Here is an 18,071-nt window from a genome sequence, read left to right as displayed (position 1 = left end):
TTCACAAAATGATTAGGACTGGCAGGCAAGTTTGCTATTACCCATTTAAACTTCGTGTGTGCATCCTTGTGCGGATGGTTACGTCACATTATAAAGGCGTGGTACCATGGACATTTTTCAGCATGCGAATTACTGAAATATTTTAATATCTCGAAAACTAAGGCTTTAACTAGCAATGTTTGTATGAACTTTTTGAGTCGAAATGGGCCCTAGAAGCGTTAGTTAAAATCTGTCGGTATACTCATTCCCACCGTGTATAGAATTTTGATACACTTTTATAAATTGTTCTTAGATTTTTTTATAGTATTTGAACGGGAGCAAACGACATCACATTGTAAAATTAGGTCCAAATTATACAAAATGTTCACAAAATCATTAGAGACTTTAACTAAAATTGAAGCATTGAATAAAGTAGATTATATGTAGTTAATTTATGTTTTTTTATTTAAACAGAACTACACAATATTTAATTTGCTGTCTAGTATTAGTATTATTTGACATCACTACAATTTAACGATGAAATCAGTAGTTAGTTTTGGAACTACAAAACATTTTCGGCGAGATTCTGCCGAAAATAGAATGGACACTTTGTAGCAGAGGCAAAGCTGAGAGACGGGAAAGATTGTATTTCATTAATTCACTTAAGTTTTATTGTATTGTTTTGCGCTGTTTGTTCAATTCAATATTTCCTATTTTTGTTTTGTACTATATACCATTTTATCATCGCGTGTACCTGTTTATCGTGTTATAACAGCGATCGACAGTTTGGCTGCATCAAAATAACATTAGTTTTTGCCATATAAAAACTATAATAATGCCGGTAAGTACACCTACGCCTTACTCTGCTCTCATACGTACAATACCTGGTGTAGGTGTGAGCTCGTCTCATGTTTATTTACCAATTCATATCAAACTCCACGACACCGGGTGGTTTCGCTGATAATGGTATACTTATTTAAAGATGATGGTGTAAATAAATCAATTTAGCAAGCACTTCTTTTTGCTACAAAACTATCATCTCCCTGGGACAGACTTAAAAAATGTTGTGTGTTTGAATTGCCAATGGCAATTGGATTGCCATTGAAGTTAAAACTTAAAGATTTGTGTTTATTCTGTAGACATTTCAATGATTTCTTAATGTAATAACAACCCATTTTACTGTCTGTATCTTGTTTTCAACATTGCATTCTATTACATTTAAAGGAATCTTGACATTTCAGGGTGGTATTTTTACAAATCTAACTTGCAAAATGTAACTATCCAGTCTCTCATCATAGGCATTTATAGACTTTTCCATTATATTTTCCTTCACTATTGAGAGATATTTCATACATTGTGTTGCACAACACATGAACAACTAGGTTCTTAGCTGATCTGCAAGTTTCTGTTACTTTCATCAAAAATAACCCCTCGGAATTTCATGTCATGCAAACAAACAGACCTGTTAGAAATAAGTATATACTTAACTTACAAGTACCGGACATAAAATTGACAATGTTACGTAAGGGGATGTATTATTCTTGTATTAAGATATACAACCATTTGCCAAACAACATCAAAATGATGTCTGGAAAGAAATTTAAAGAAATGTTTAAGAAAATTCTCATTAAAACAAGTTTCTATAATCTAACAGAATATTTAGAAATTAATTTTGATGAAGTATTGTATAACAAATAAATTCCAAATATTGCAATAGTATGTTAGTAATAATTTTATAATAAGCATAAAAATTGTTAGACAATTATAATGAAAATATTGCATGCTCTTGATGGGTAGATTATGTGTTACTCAAAAAATATACCTTACACCTTTACATTGTAAATACCATAATCTTGCAATAAACATTTCTGATTCTGATTCTGATATGATTACTGACTAACCATGTACCTGTAGACATACAATATTGAACTATTACTTTTTTTTGCATATTAGATCAGATATTTGTTGTTTCAGCTGGATTTCCATGCAATCAAGAATCAGTTCAAGCAGACATGGCTGACTACTCTCTTGAGTTTAGTTCTTTTTGCAGGTGTTACATACTTCCTTTTATGGGCAGAGGTAAAGAAAATCCTTAAATAAATAAGTTTAAAGATTAATTTAAGAACAATTATTTCCTATAAAGATATCAATTTAAGCACATGAAATGTAACAGTAGAGCGGAAAGTACAATAAAATATTCAGTAGTGTTAAATAGTGGACCTCAAATAATGTTACAGCACTTAAATACAATGATTCACCTTTACCTTATTAATAAATTTAAGTAATAAAAATTCTCTTTTTATAATTCATTAGTATCCAAATATTCCAGTGCATAATCTGTTTCAACTTCACATTCTCATTCATGTTACATCCTTGTAGTAGATGTTACTTATGCTTATGATAATTTTTTACAATTTAAAAACATTAATTAAATATATTTATTTCTAGAGCCACACTATCCAAAGCAGTTTGATGCTGGAGGAGCTGGTCTCATCAGCTGAGAGCATTGATGTTCACACCGCTAATGATGCAGCACGGTACGAGGGTAGAGTAGTTCATGTCATTGGGCCTTTGCGGGTGTTGGAGCCCATATCGGAGCCCGACTACAACATCCAAGTTCAAGCGGTGAAACTAAGGAAAAGGGTTCAAATGTATCAATGGATAGAAGAGGCCACGTGAGTGTTCTAGTAAAACAACAGCCATACAACATGTAGTAATTATCTTAGACGAGTCCAAATGTTTTCTTGGCATTTTGTCTGGTTAGGGCCTTTTTGCTATAATATATGGTCTAGAGTGTGGGGTGAGGCAGGAGGGATAACCTGTCGGAGGGCTTAGCAATATGCATGTAGGTTGTTACATAGGTAAGTTTTTTTTAGCAACATTAGCTATGCTGATGACATGGTATTGGTGAGCCTCTCGGTTGGTGGCCTGCATATGCTGATTGAAAAGACTAGAACAATGCATCTAACAACATTTTTTGTTTTCAGGGAACAAGATAACTTCCTTAGTGAGCCTGCAGAGGAGTCTCAGAAAACATACTGGTATCACAAAGACTGGAGAGACTTTGTTGTTGACTCCAACCTGTTCTACATAAGGCCAGGCCATCAGAATCCAACTTCAATGCCGCTGTTCAGTGAGACACACATTGCTGAAAATGTCAAAATTGGCTGGTTATCCTTAGGTATTATATTTTTTTGGTTTAATATCAACAAAACATTGGGTATATTATTAGTAATGATTGATATCTACTAATCCTAATTACTATCAATCCTTATATTCCCTATTCTCATGGTCAATTCACTACTTTTAAATCCGAAAGAGAAAGCATGTCTGTCTGTTATCTCATCGTCTTGCAAAAGTCACCTTTAAAATTCATCCACACCTTTAAATTCATATTAATATTATAAAAGCTAATGACATGGTCAGTTCATCAGTTTGTTTGTTACCTCTTTACTTATCATTTAACTTTTAAATCTAGTTTATAAAGGGCATCATTTATTCCAAAAGCAATAGAAGGAGCCTTATTCACCATACACAATTTGTAACAAATTTTTAATTTTATTTTTCAGGCGTAGATGTGAAGAGAAAAGTGAACGACTACTACGAGATCTGGTCGGACTCGCGGCCCGACCGCGGCGACATCAAGCTGCACTCGGGCTTCTATTACCACGGCGAGAGCGCACTCCATCACGAGGTGGGGGACCTGCGAGTGCACTTCTCCTACGCTGGCCGGGAGGACGACATTGTAAGTGTGACATGGGATGGTATACAACTGTTTTTAGTTGATTTTTAAGATATAGTCTGAGACCAATCATTTAACTTTAAAGAAATCGATCAGAAAACATTTATTTCTTTAAATAATTTCCGCCTTGCCTGTAAATATGTTGTCTCAAATATGACATGAAATGTTGTCATTACGTTCGTTCAAATAGACTATCGCGTTGCTGGCGGCGCTACTCCAGAGAACAGTAAAGGAAGTTCATTTTTTTTTTTAATTTTTAGTCACAGAATTTGTGAACAACTAGGTAGGTTAGGTCTAAACAGTAGGTTATTTTTAGTGCGTTTTTGACATTTATATTTTTATTTTATACCATGTTTGTGAAAAGCACTATACCACATCTCGGACACTGGCGATCAAATATATGAAAGAGGCGCGTTCCTAGCACACATTCTAAGCTCGTGTAGGTGAACGCGTACCATGCTTGTATGAGTGAGATATGACAGGTCGATTGTTCGCGTTTTTGACAGGCGGTAACTGTCAGGTAACTGAGAGGGGGTGGGCGTCACTTTCAGCGGGGAGCGGGAGTGGCCATACTGTACGATAGTACTCTTTATTATACTGTGACTATACAGTATACGTGCCTCGCCGTGAAAAACTGCTTCGTATCCCTATCTTGTCTGTAACAGTCTGCTAGTAGCTGCTTACTTTCCAGTGTCTGCATTAATGTACTATTGCTAAAGAGGGACGAGTAGTTGTTGTCGCGGGCGAAATACTGCTAGGGCACTCGTGTTAAGACATCACAAAATTCTGAATATTTGTAAGAAAATAAACGCTAAAATTATTGAAAATTCCAGTACACAGCGGTCGGTATAGTGGAGAACGGCGTGCTTCAGTCCTACAGCCCGGCGGGGTTCCCCACGGCCGACCCCATCTCCGTGCTCCGCAAGGGCTCGTTCAGCCTCAAGCAGCTGCATGAGCTGGAGAGCCGCGCGGCCAATGCCAACACTTGGAAGTACCGCGCGCTCGGCTTCGTCCAGGTCTTCGCTTCTGCCATGACGCTGCACCCGGACTGGGTCACTTTGTGTAAGTAACTACACTCTGGGAATAGAGAGTTGCAATGCAAGGGCTCGTTCAGCCTCAAGCAGCTTCATGAGCTGTAGAGCCGCGCGTCTAACGCCAACACCTGGAAGTACCGCGCGCTCGGCTTCGTACAGGTCTTTGCTTCTGCCATGACGCCGCACCCGGACTGGGTCACTTTGTGTAAGTAACTACATTCTAGGAATAGCGAGTAATATTGGAAAGTTTTGCCGCCAAGATGGAGCACATGTCATAAACTGTTGAGTAACTTTATACACGTTGTGGTTTATGATGGGCAAAATGATTTAACAGGTAACCTATCGATGTTTCGAAAATCCTTTGTCCGAATCCAAATACATTGTTTACCATATTTTTAAAATGTCGCTAGTTTGCTACCCCACATTATCGTTTTCCCGAAACTCAATAACCAGAAGAACGGTTGCCAACTTTATCATTTGACAACGGATTTGTTACCCACCTTTTCATAAATCCGATGCTACGTGACATGGAAATGTCATTTTTCCTAATATAATTTTATAGAATCTCAATAACCAGAAGAACTGTTGCCAATCTTATCATTTGACAACCGTTTCTTTAACCACCTTTTCATTAATCCGATGCTACGCGACATCGAAATGTCATTTTCCCTAATATCATTTTATAGAAAAATTACAAAAAAAAAAAATAGGTTAGGTTAGAAATGCGACCCTCACGGGAACAAACTTTTGCTAGAAAAGTGGGTTAGGTTAGGTTAAACTGCGACCATATATGTAAGTACAGAAACAAACTTGTGCTAGAGAAGTGGTTAGGTTAGTTTAGAACGGCGACCCTCACAGAAACATACATTTACTAGAAAAGTGGGTTAGGTTAGGTTAGCACTGCAATCCTCACGGAAACAAACATTTGCAAGAAAAGTGGGTTAGGTTAGGTTAGAACTGCGATCATACAGAACCAACTTGTGCTAGAAAAGCGGGTTAGGTTAGAACTGCGACCCTCACGGAAACAAACATTTGTAAGAGAAGTGGGTTAGGTTAGGTTATAACTGCGACCCTACAGAAACAAACCTTTGCCATAAACTCTTATGGCAAGGACTTTTAGGTCAAGTAAGAACTGCGACCGTGAGGGTCGTGAACAAACTTTTGTTAGAAAATTAAGGGTTTATTGCTTCATGAACTTCTGATACAGCGGCTTATTAATATTTCGAATAATAAAACTATACGCCATACAAAATAGCTGTCAAATGATACTTAGGAATTTTAATAAGTGTTAATTCGAATTTCGAACTTTTGATATAGCGGCTAAATAATAACTTTACGCGACAAAAAGTAGTTGTCAAATGATTCTTAGGAATTTTAATAAGTGTTGACTCGAATTATAAGCGAAACAAAATAACAGCGAAATAAGAATGGGGAAAATAATAATAGGGGAAAAGTACTTTCGGGCAAACAAAACTTAGGCCAATTAATAAAATGGGAAGCGTTTTCGGGCTACTAATATTCGACATTACAATTTTCGACTTTTTAAAAGGTAACCGTTTATTCAACGATCATTGTTGCGGTAGTCTTGTCAGCAAACGACCTTGGCCAACACCTATAGAGATTAGCTAAATGGTAGGTTCAAAGGTCTCGAAGGTTATCTTGGACACGGCGCGTATAGTTGATATTTTTCTCTGCATGACAACTGGCAGCTAAGGGTGCTGCTTCGCTATTACTAATATGTTCTGTGTAATATGATTATATGTAAAAAGAATACATTTTATGTCTAACAATAAAAATTAAAAACCTAAAGCGAGACAATATGAATAAATAAAGGAAATAAGTTATAATAAACTGTAGTTTGTAAACGGTGGCTAGTAATGTCCTCGGTCACTGCCTCGGATCATTTTTTCGTCTGTCGCGAGGCGAGACCCGAATCGTGCGTCTGTTATTGCGCAATTCTTAACTTAATTTTTTTTTAGATCGGGGTCACTGTAAGATCACACATTTTCGACACGACACCGATAACCTCTACGCCTATTGAATATTTGGTTGTGACTTGTTGCAGTCCTGCAGTGGGCGTGGATCTCGAGCAGCCTGCGCCGCTGCACGCGCGTGTGGGTCAACCTGGTGCTGTCCTTCTCCTACACGCTGCTCGTCACTTCGATCCCATGGTGAGCTTTGTTGCAGTCTTTTTGACCATATGTATAACCCACAGATCACCTTAAAGTCTAGTTGGATGGAGCAAAGTCACCACTCACGATGATTTCCCGTAGTATTTAGTACGGGAACGTAATGGCTCTAACGAAAACTCGTGTAATTTAAGTATATTTATAAAAAAATAGTTTTATGGTTGAAAATAGTGCGATAGGGACAGCCTGATGGTTTTATCATTTATCGCGCGACGATGCTTGCCTGCCAGGGGCCAATTCTTGAAGCTACAAGTTACAATTTACAAGCGGTCGTCAAAGTCTAATATGACAAGTTGGAAAGAGACTTCTGATTGTAACTTGTAACTTTCACTTGTGAGAAACGGGCCCCTGGTCTACCTGGGCTGAGACTGGTTTCCTGTGATGTAGTTTTTTTAAACACTGCATTGTTTGATGATAGAATGCAATATTTTTACGTATGTTTCTATCTTTACAGGTTAGTGCATAAACCTTCATTTGGGGCTATCATGCTTGGTGGAGCCATGCTTCCGATACTACACTACTCCACGCTGCTTACCCGCCGCCCTTAAGGTCAAGCAAAGCTGACCATAGAAAACAAATTAGTACATGGACTTGTCATGATTCGAAAAACTTCACAGGGAATGTGTAAGGGCAGTGGGACTCCGGCTGGTTAGTTGAAGTTGATATTGAAACATATTGTTTCACCTTACCATAATATTGGTATATGAGTGTGGGGACAAAGGGAGCGTATTTACACATACTGTAGCATAAATACCCATTTTATCACCTATGTACTATCGAACCAACTGATTCATGATTCATGACCCTCTTAGCAGGTAATTCGTTTGAAACTTTCAAACCTGTAAGGTCCGCTTATGAGTTATGATGCACTTAGGTCAAGTGATAACAAGTTCGTCACCAAGGAAACCCTATCTTCAAGCGAATTTCGATCTACTTGACGGTTTGGCAAAATGAGGTTATGGTGGGTCATGATTCAGTTGGTTCGATTGTATATTGACGTTTGCCCCACGCGGTGATAAGTTAAATTGTTTTAAGCAACTACATGTTGAGGTATATGGCACTTAATTATATCTCAGGAGTTCATAAAACTAAACGAAATCGTTGACAATTGTATATTAGGAACGTTTTAAAGATACGGGCTTCATGAAATTAGGAATTGAAAAATATTTTATACCATTTTTTATTACCAGCTTTATATTAAAGCATCGCAGTTTTAGGAGTAGTAACAAGTAAGAGGTATGACATGAACAAATATGATCTACTTAAAAATTTACCAAGTGTAACAAAAAATACGATTATTGAAAAATGGTTATGTGTATACTGTGTGTAATTACGTGTACTTATATGTGTCGCAGGGAAATGGCCAAAACCGAGATTTGATCAAATCTCTAAGGGATTTGATCAAATCACGCAGGATGTCAAAATGGCGAATCCATTTCATCATTTCTCTAGAAAATTTCAGTCATTTGACTAAATCCCTGACTCTGTTTAGTGATATCACAAAATCGGCTAATAGACACGCCACGTTTTGTCATTTCACTAGATTTGTTTAGGGATTTGATAAAATCCCTGAACAACGACAGTGAGTTGACGAAACGAACTCAAAAAGTCAACTAGTTTTAACATTTCCCTAAACAAATTTAGGGAAATGATAAAGTCTCAACTGGTGATTTGATCAAATGTCTGAACTGGTTTCGTGAAATGACAAAACCAATAATCTAATATATCCAATTAGATTTATTAGACTCTTGCCTTTGTCACTTGATTTGATTGAATCCTTAACTAGATTAGTGAAGTGGTTTTTTGAGAGTTTTTGGTTTTCTATAAATAAGAAAAAAATAGAATAAGTGAAGAAACAAAGCTAAAAATGTTTCATTTTAAATTATTTTCATATTTATTAAAACATTTTGTCTTTTCACTGAACTTGTTTAGCGAAATGATAAAACTAGTTGACTTTATAAGCTCGTTTCGTCAACTTACTGACGTGGTTCAGGGATTTTATCAAATCCCTAAACAAATCTAGTGAAATAACAAAACGTGGCGTGTTTGTTGGTCGATTTTGTGATTTCACTAAACAGAGTAAGGGATTTAGTCAAATGACTGAAATTTTCTAGAGAAATGATAAAATGGATTCACCATTTTGACATCCTGCGTGATTTGATCATATCCCTTAGTGATTTGATGAAATCTCTGTTTTGACCATTTCCCTGCGACATATGCATCAATCAGAACAAAAATATATAAAGTCTGAAATTTAAAAATTATGGGTAAAAATTCAAAGTTATTATTTAATTTTTTAAGTCTAGTCCTATTAAGGATTTTGGTATAGTTCTCGGCGAAACATATCTTGTTCTTATCGAACAAATCAATATGTATGTCATTTAAAAGTGATCATATATCATGTTATTGTTAAAGCAGCGAATTGACAACGTTTCAAAATTTTCAATGTCCCTAAATCGAAAACCATTTCGAGATATACGCCTGTAGATCACAAAAATATATAGTAGTATGTATAATAATATAATATACACATACAGTGTGTTGATTCCATTGTCGTAAGACAATTAAGACGCGTCCGGTTTACTTATATAGGTAATATAGGTATATATATAAAAACATTATTTGTGCTGAAACTCAATGAAAGAACATTTTCTTTGTGTATGATGCCGCCAAATGTGATGTTAAAGACCACATATTGCATAGTTGCATACACTGATGGTTTATCACTTGGGCAGACTTACATTTCGCGTTGTGTCTCGTCAATAGTCGTGGTAATCGCACCAAATCTGTACAGGGTGGCTAGCCGAATGGCACAATCGCTCACGAAACGCTCACGAAACGAAGCGCTAGTAGATATCTATCTCTATCGCGCTTGCGTATTGGCGCGACAGAGCCAGCGGCGTATCGCTTTCGTTTGGCGTCGGAGAAATGCCATTCGGCTACGGGGCCAGTCCGCAGGCAGAAGTATCATAGTATAATTATTATAATATATGTATAGACTAGACACACAGCTCTTTTTGTTTAGCGGTTACAGAATGGCAGACACTACTGAAACGTCGTTTGATCAGTTACTTTTGACTGCCTGTAGTTGCAAATTATGACAGAGAAAAAAGAGCAAAAGCAAATAGTGCGCTAGTTTATACGTATAAAAACTATAATAATGCCATTGCTCAGTCGTTGATAGTGTTAACCTGAACAGGATTCCTAACTGGCTTGCTGGACCATTAGTGGCACGGTCTTTGCTCGAATAACAGATCATTGCATCTAACGTTTACGTTACGGGTTGGAATATAGTGAAGTTTTCGGATGATGAAAATTTATTGGTGTATGATTTATTGGAGTTTTTGACGACCGGTCTGGCCTAGCGCGTAGTGACCCTGCCTGCTACGCCGCGGTCCCGGGTTCGAATCCCGATAAGGGAATTTATTTGTGTGATGAGCACAGATATTTGTTCCTGAGTCATGGATGTTTTCTATGTATATAAGTATTTGTATATTATATATCGTAACTACTTTTAAAAAAACTTGTATCTTTGTCTGTCAATGAAAAGAAAATTGTAGTAAGTACTATGGAAGGCATATAGACTTACTGCGTTTTAACTTTGAGGAACAGCGTGAGATACGAGATTTTTTAAAAGTAGTGACGATATATCGTTGTCTGAGTACCTGCAACACAAGCCTCCTTGAGCTTACCGTGGGACTCAGTCAATCTGTCTAAGAATGTCTATAATATTTATTTATTTATTTATGAGTGAGGTATAATATAGCACATTACGATACAAGTGCGAAAAAGAGGAAGATCGAAACAACTGGCGATAAATTAAAACACGAGTTACGCTTTTCGCGCGTGTATCGTACGACGTTTTTCAGTACAGGTGGCCCTCCGAAGTTTCGACCTGGCAAGAAATGAACCACTTCTCGCACTAGTGCGTAAAAAAAAGCACCATCTGTACTGTACTGCAAAATAGTACATTACGATACAAGTGCGTAAAAGAGGAAGTTCGAAACGAGTGGCGATAAATTAAAACACGACCGAAGGGAGTGTTTTAAATCGACACGAGTTTTAATTTATCGCCACTCGTTTCGAACTTCCTTTTTTACGCACTTGTATCGTAATATACTATTTCAATTGTATTTTCGCGGAAACCTGTAATGCTATTTCCGACAGTCCATACTAAGTCCAAATTAAGCCCAGAAGAAGTATTGACACTGACTGAGTATGACAAAGTTGAATTTTTCCGAGAATATGCGATGTAAAATTATTATGCATTACATTTGTAGTGTCCGAATAGTTAATATTGTTCAATTTCTGTACTGTTATGTGAATATTAATATCTAGTCATTAGGAGGATTAACTCAATACGAGTTTGATTTATTGATTACAGTATTATTGTAAACCCCCGACAAAGTGTCTAAATAATAGTTATTTGTAAGGAATTGAAAAACGAGCAAGTGAAAGGATTCTATAGTTGAACCACGATCGAAGCGAGTGGTTCGAGAATAGAATCCTGAACTTGCGTGTTTTTTAACACACGAGAAGTAAAATACATTTGCACCTGAGTGTAACACAAAACTTCCCCTCACTATAGCGAGGATACTACAACGCAAAAAATATCGTTTATCACTGCTTCCAGTAGTTCCACAGGTGGTAAATCATCTTTATTACTAGATTCACCTACTTTTATCAATTTTAAAGCAGTTAATTTCACTTTATTCGAGGTCAAATTACTTTACCCACTAGTGGATAAAATGCGTTTTTACCCGCTGGTATTAAAGGACAAAACACGTGTTTCCGAGCTAGTGAGAGGAAAATACAATTTCACGGTTATACTAACTCATTATTCTCATTAAAAGACCATGTGTAAATATGTAAGTACGTATATTATAATGTCCATAATGGGGAGTAAGTAAATAAAAAGCGATGTTTTTGTTTATATGTAAGTATTATTTTATTTGTTGGGTTTTGAGTATTTTATCAGGTTTAAGGTGGCTCGCTTTCCATACAAAAAACATCTACCATTTATTTAGTCACCGCACACTACAACTAAATAAAAATATGCGCATACATCTACTATACATTATCCGTCGTCGCGGTAGTGAATGAAATACATTGTTTCATACAGAAATCATGGACAAATCCATGTGAATTTTTTATTAATTTTACGTAAATGTGCGTGCCAAATTTTGTGTACAGACACAGAGCCGTCATATTTCGCGCACTTTTAGTTGACATTGTCATCAGTGACATTTGGCTCTTGACAAGTAATTATTTAAAGATATTGGTTTAGTTAACTCAAGCAGACTCAGAAATAATGACGCATTTTGTCAACAAAGATACATATCGTGTATTTCGACACTGCTAATGTAAATCGAAATGGCGTCTCGGTCAAACGACCGACTATGATGCAGAAGATCGTGGGTTCGAGTTCGAAGTTTTTTTTAATCATTTGAACTTTTATGGATTTATTAAGTATTTTTAATTTTTTTAATGGAATATTTGACTATTACTATATTGCTTTCCTATTTTTTATTTTCATACAAAAATACAATACAATCCTTTATTATGCCTTTGTTGATAAAATAAAATATTACACGTCTGGTATAATACATTATACATAGGTCATAGTGTGGGCATAGTATTAGTAAAGTATTGCATTTACTGAGCTGGTTGACCTATGTTATTGTTGTGTGAATGTTTTTCTTCAACAACTAAATGGTTATATACAAGAATATGGGTAGCTTTTGCACATTGTAATTTTTCCTCAGTCACCCGTTGACCACGAACGCTGTAAAGTGTTTGAAACATCGGGATGAATTTTAAACTCATTATACGCGATTTAATCCGTTTTCATAGTTTTTATTTCATGAGTAACTATCGCGGTAACTGAAGACAATATTAACTAAATGGTTACAAATAATAATTATCATCAATATAATCTGGTCCAGGCAGGCAATTATGGTCGCGCGATAAATGATAAAACATCTGGCCGTCCCTATAATCGCACTTGCTAATAGTGCGACAGGGACGGCCTGATATTTTATCGTCTATCGCGCGACCATGCTACCCGTGCTGTACTAGCTTTTGCCCGCGGCTTCGCTTGCGTTAGAAAGAGACAAAAGTAGCATATGTCACTCTCCATCCCTTCAACTATCTCCACTTAAAAAACATGTCAATTGTCGCTCCGTTTGGCCGTGAAAGACGGACAAACAAACAAACACACATTATCTTTGGTGAAACAACAAATTCTTCCACTTCAGATTATAGAGTAACCAGCTTTTCCCATTTATAATAAACTAGCTTTTGACCGCGGCTTCGCTCGCGTAAGAAAGAGACAAAAAGTAGCCTATGTCACTCTCCATCCCTTCAACTAAATCCCCTTAAATAATCACGTCAATTCGTCGCACCGGTTTTGCCGTGAAAGACGGACAAACAAACAGACACACACCCTTTCCCATTTGTAATATTAGTATGGATTTGACATTATTATTTATATTTAAATAATTATATATGTATAGCCCAATTTCATCGGTAACAGCGTGTTATGTAATGGCGTCGTTGGTGAATAGTCATCTGTCACGCCGTGAAGGTGCGTTCTATTCCCAGGATTCTATAAACTTTTTGTATTTTTTTGGATATAAATTTCGTATTTTTTATTGACCGAGCAAGAATGGAGAGCCGAAGGTATCAATTTTATCTTAGAGAACATATTGATTTTTTTATTGTCATTTTGATTTTCTATTTATCAAGTTGAGATATAAAACACAACTTTTAATACCCTCGCTAAATATAATATTAAATTACTCCTTAGATAAAAAAAGTCCACTTGAGTTTTTAAAGCATTACGTTACTCAGTTAATTATTGCATTTTCATTTACTAATTTAAGATTTCAAAAGCGATTTGAATACCCTTGCTCCATCGAAAATAAACAATTAGAAAAAAAAAATCATTCGAATCGTAGTTTAGAAACTAAAATTTATCTATACTTTTTTGGAATTTTTAAAAATATCAGATTAGGATAATTATGTTAGAAATTCTGAGTTCGACGAATCCAAAAATTATTACCATGTAAGAGAATAGGTTTTTAATCTTTTTTGTGGAAAACGCTCAGTAACTACTGTACGAGTACATATACATTTATGTATAATAATAAAACAAAAAATAGTGTCTCATAGTGTTGTGTTCCTGCCGGTGAGTAAGGCTGCCAGAGCTCAACGAGGGTGTGGGGTGCTGACGACGGGAGGACTTACGGAACTAATTTGTTCCGTCTATTGTCCTTTGAGACGTCGGCAACCCAAACCCTCCTTTAAACTTGTACACTCCTTTTTGCTGTGCACACGCAGCAAAGGGGAGTGTACAAGTTTCTAATGGGGCGGCAACGCGCATGCGACACTCTTTGAGTTGCAGGCGTCCATAGGTTACGGTGACCGCTTTCCATCAGGCGGACCGTATGCTTGTTTGCCACCGACGTAGTATAAAAAAAAAAAAGAGAAAAAGTCCTGGATTCGAACCCAGTACTTCCATGCAAATCATGCGATGGCACGTATTTACCGCAAGGCTATTTAAACAAGCTGTCGCCGCGTGAAATTATCGACTAGAAGGAATACAAAAACACTGTATGTGTGAGTGGTGCTTAAAAATAGTGTAAAATAGTAAATTTATCTACATTAAGGGGATTAACGTTACAATGAGAAGTTGAATGTTTGGTGTGATACGTCAATTTTAATATTAAATGTTCGCGAAGCATAATTGAAAGTATATAAATGCTTGTACGACTCCACAAAAAAAATAAGACTGGTAATTTGCAGATTAACGCCATCTAACGCAGCCTGAGCTTCGGGTAACCTAAGCGAGCCACCTTAACTAAAATAATACAATATTTGAAAGTCCGTTTTTATAAAAACCTGCATATACGTATGTAGTTTTATCGTCGTTAGGGAAATTTTACTTACACGAGTATTTTTATTTAACACGATGAGCAAATACCTAAAGTAATCTTATTATTAGGTATTTGCTTTTCAATTTTACCGTTCAAAGTTCCGGGTTACCTCATGCTTTTTCTGCGCATATGTTTATATATTTTACTTAGAATAGTTTTTTATATTTAACTTATAAATAATCTTAAGTCGGGTGCACTCGGTTAATATCGAAAGTCTGATAAAATCACCATTATTTCCATCATATCAAGATCTGTGTAAGAATGTCCTATAATATTTATGTATTTATTTATTTATTTATACCCCTTTCGTTATTACCCTAGCATTTCTGTACTTCGAAATTACCCCAATGCACTATGTCTATGAAATAAACTTAAACATTAAAGCAAAGTTAGTGTAAATCGGTGCATTGTCGCTCAAATTAATGATACAAAAAGAACCAGTTTTAATTAGGGACTAAGTACTATATGATATTACCTGTCATCGTAGTTTCTAAGTAACTGTAAATAGATAAGTAATTGTTATAGGGTTATGCGGGCAGTACGTAATACTTTACAAGGCAAAAGGGCGGCGGTGCGAACCATGCTTGCGTTTCTGTTGCGGCTCGCATTGTGGTGTTTCCTCTCGATGGCAAAAAATAGTAGAAATGAAAAAGTTAATTCATTTTAGTGCCGGTTCCTTCAAGTCAATATATGCAAAAAGAGAACGGGACGATCCTACGATATTGCCACTTTTTAATTTTTACTCTTCTTTGCTTGGCAGAATTTTTATTTTATAAATTTATTTAATCTAAATTATCTATACGCACCGTTGGCTATCTCGTGCAGCTGGTCGTTGCTCGAGAATATGATACTGTGTATTGTGTCGTAAAATAATACTACCAAATGACTTTTAACGTCATGATATTGATTAATAAATATTTAATAACAGTTCGTTTGAATTTGTTTCATACTTTAGCGTGAAAAACCTAACAAAATTCCTGCAACGCTCATGATCCACTTTTAAAATTTTTCGCTAGTCTTTTGGTTGAATTTTGGAATGTTAGTAACATTTATTCAACACTAGCTTTTGCCCGCGGCTTTGCTCGCTTTAAATTCAAAAATTGCGGAATGCTCTATAAAAACTTCCACCCCCATATTAGGGAAGTGGGGGGGTTAGAGAGAGACAAAAAGTAGCCTATGTCACGCTCCATCCTTTCAACTATCTTCACAGTTTGACACATTTCGGTTCAATTGTTTATGTACAATTAAGAGGGGGCAGAGGAGGGAAAATTTTGAGATTCTGCCAAATTACCCCATTACACACACAAACACTCTTCACTCACACTACTGTGACACTGACCGTGACCGTTAAATTTTTTTAAAGGTGTTATATTGAGTTTATAGTTAACTACTGACCTCCTTTGAGGAATTAAATAGACAGAGAAGATGATAATCCGTGTCATCTAGCTTTCCATGTCAGACGCGAGTATTGTCACAGTATATGTTTTTAAAATGACGTACTGTTAATACCAGCGTAATGAAAATTTATTCCAATGAGTAAAAGAAAACTTGAAACTTGTTACAATCTAAGCGAAATAATTTATACACGTTCGGTTGTGTTTGTTATTTTCTTTAATACCTAATATTATGGAAATTAGAGGTAAGGAGCGAAAGATAGGTGGAAGTGCACATATAAAAGAAAAGATAGGTGGCGCTGCAATCGCAGGTACATAACTTAAGGGTTTGACAATCTCTTAGCCTTCTCGGTAGTGACCCCGCCTACGGAGCAAGAGGTCCCGGGTTCAAATCCTGATGAGAGCTTTTTTTATATTTTTTACTAATATTTACTCCTGAATCATTTTATTTTTTTAATATCCAAAATTTTGTTTTGTTACGACTTTTCAAAATTTCATTCGCAAGACTTACATACAACATTACCTAAGAATCCTAAGATGGGGCAAACAATGTAAAAGGGCTTAAGTTGACATATTTGTATAAATAAAACAATAACTAAACACAATTAAAATACACAAAAAGAAAATTAAAATATAAAAAAAAAACAAAATACAAAAAGATCGCTGTCACTGTCAGGATCGAACCTGAGACCATCTGCCTGCATACGAAGCCAGCACACTACCACGTCATTTTTGCTACTGTTCTACTTCGACAGACTTTCCTCCTTACCTCTATTCTCCCTGCCTAATCCATACTAATATTATAAATGGGAAAGTGTGTGTGTCTGTTTGTTTGTCCGTCTTTCACGGCTAAACGGAGCGACGAATTGACGTGATTTTTTAAGTGGAGATAGTTGAAGGGATGGAGAGTGACATAGGCTACTTTTTGTCTTTCTAACGCGAGCGAAGCCGCGGGCAAAAGCTAGTATGTTATATTTTTGAAGGAGCATGATGTGTAAATTAAAAAAAAAACTTGAAATGAGATTTGATCTCCCTCTGACATTATTGATGTACCCTTTTTAATTTGAGCATAGTTTTACACTGGTATGGTTTTTCGTATACGTACATCCAAAGGTACCAGTGGCCCGTTTAGCCTAGGAACCATCCGGTCTTGCTACTACTGGGAAAATAACTTAATTCTATAACAGTACTTTTTATGTCACCAAAAATTAAGTTTGGTAATTTGAAATAGTTTTTTTAGTTAAGCCACCAAAATTTGTGACAAAAAACATATAATAGAATTAAAAAAATATTATTTTAATTCACTAAAAATCAGGCGAAAATGGAATCAGGACTTTTGTTTTAAATTCGACTACTTTAATTTATGACCTTTATAACACATTAAGAAACCACCTATTTTTGTAAATGATACTTCGTAGTAGCAAAAAGCGGACTAATTAAATCAGTTATGACACAAGCAATAAAAGGACAAGTGAAGTTATGGTTGTTTTGTACATACATTATGTGTTGAAACACTATGAAAACTGAAACCACCCCAAAAACAAGACGGATGTTCAATATTTTACTAGCTCGGAATAACATTCACGGCAAAAATTACATAAGCAAAAAAATTGGAACAGACTTTTCGTTAGGATCATAATAAAGAAGAATAAAAATTAATCCACCTTTAAATGCTCGCCAAGAAGCGCTAAAACCACATACGTACGTACTGAAATAAGTATTTTCATATTCTTCTTACCTACAAACTCTCTACCATTGACGATGTAATTTCCTGCATTATTTCAAAAGTGACTCAT

General features: G+C 36.0%; 1 protein-coding gene across 1 annotated transcript; it reads left to right on the top strand.

The window, feature by feature from the left end:
* The first annotated feature begins 620 nt into the window (after positions 1-620).
* Positions 621-8,037, top strand: LOC125241019 (transmembrane protein 43 homolog). The gene is made up of 8 exons (XM_048149287.1): positions 621-820; positions 1,954-2,058; positions 2,428-2,654; positions 2,967-3,160; positions 3,549-3,724; positions 4,555-4,783; positions 6,821-6,926; positions 7,399-8,037. Exons 1-8 carry the CDS (start codon positions 815-817, stop codon positions 7,490-7,492), a joined length of 1,137 nt encoding a protein of 378 aa, XP_048005244.1. The 5' UTR covers positions 621-814; the 3' UTR covers positions 7,493-8,037.
* The last annotated feature ends 10,034 nt before the right edge of the window (positions 8,038-18,071 follow it).

This window comes from Leguminivora glycinivorella, chromosome Z (genome assembly GCF_023078275.1).
Source record: "Leguminivora glycinivorella isolate SPB_JAAS2020 chromosome Z, LegGlyc_1.1, whole genome shotgun sequence".
Classification (NCBI taxonomy): Eukaryota; Metazoa; Arthropoda; class Insecta; order Lepidoptera; family Tortricidae; genus Leguminivora; species Leguminivora glycinivorella.
This window is presented reverse-complemented; position numbering and strand designations above follow the sequence as displayed.

Bases quoted from the DNA above. Each gene is read 5' to 3' on its own strand.
- LOC125241019 (XM_048149287.1), top strand. The intron at 2,059-2,427 runs GTAAAGAAAATC...ATTTATTTCTAG, and splicing joins ACTTCCTTTTATGGGCAGAG to AGCCACACTATCCAAAGCAG. The intron at 6,927-7,398 runs GTGAGCTTTGTT...CTATCTTTACAG, and splicing joins CTCGTCACTTCGATCCCATG to GTTAGTGCATAAACCTTCAT.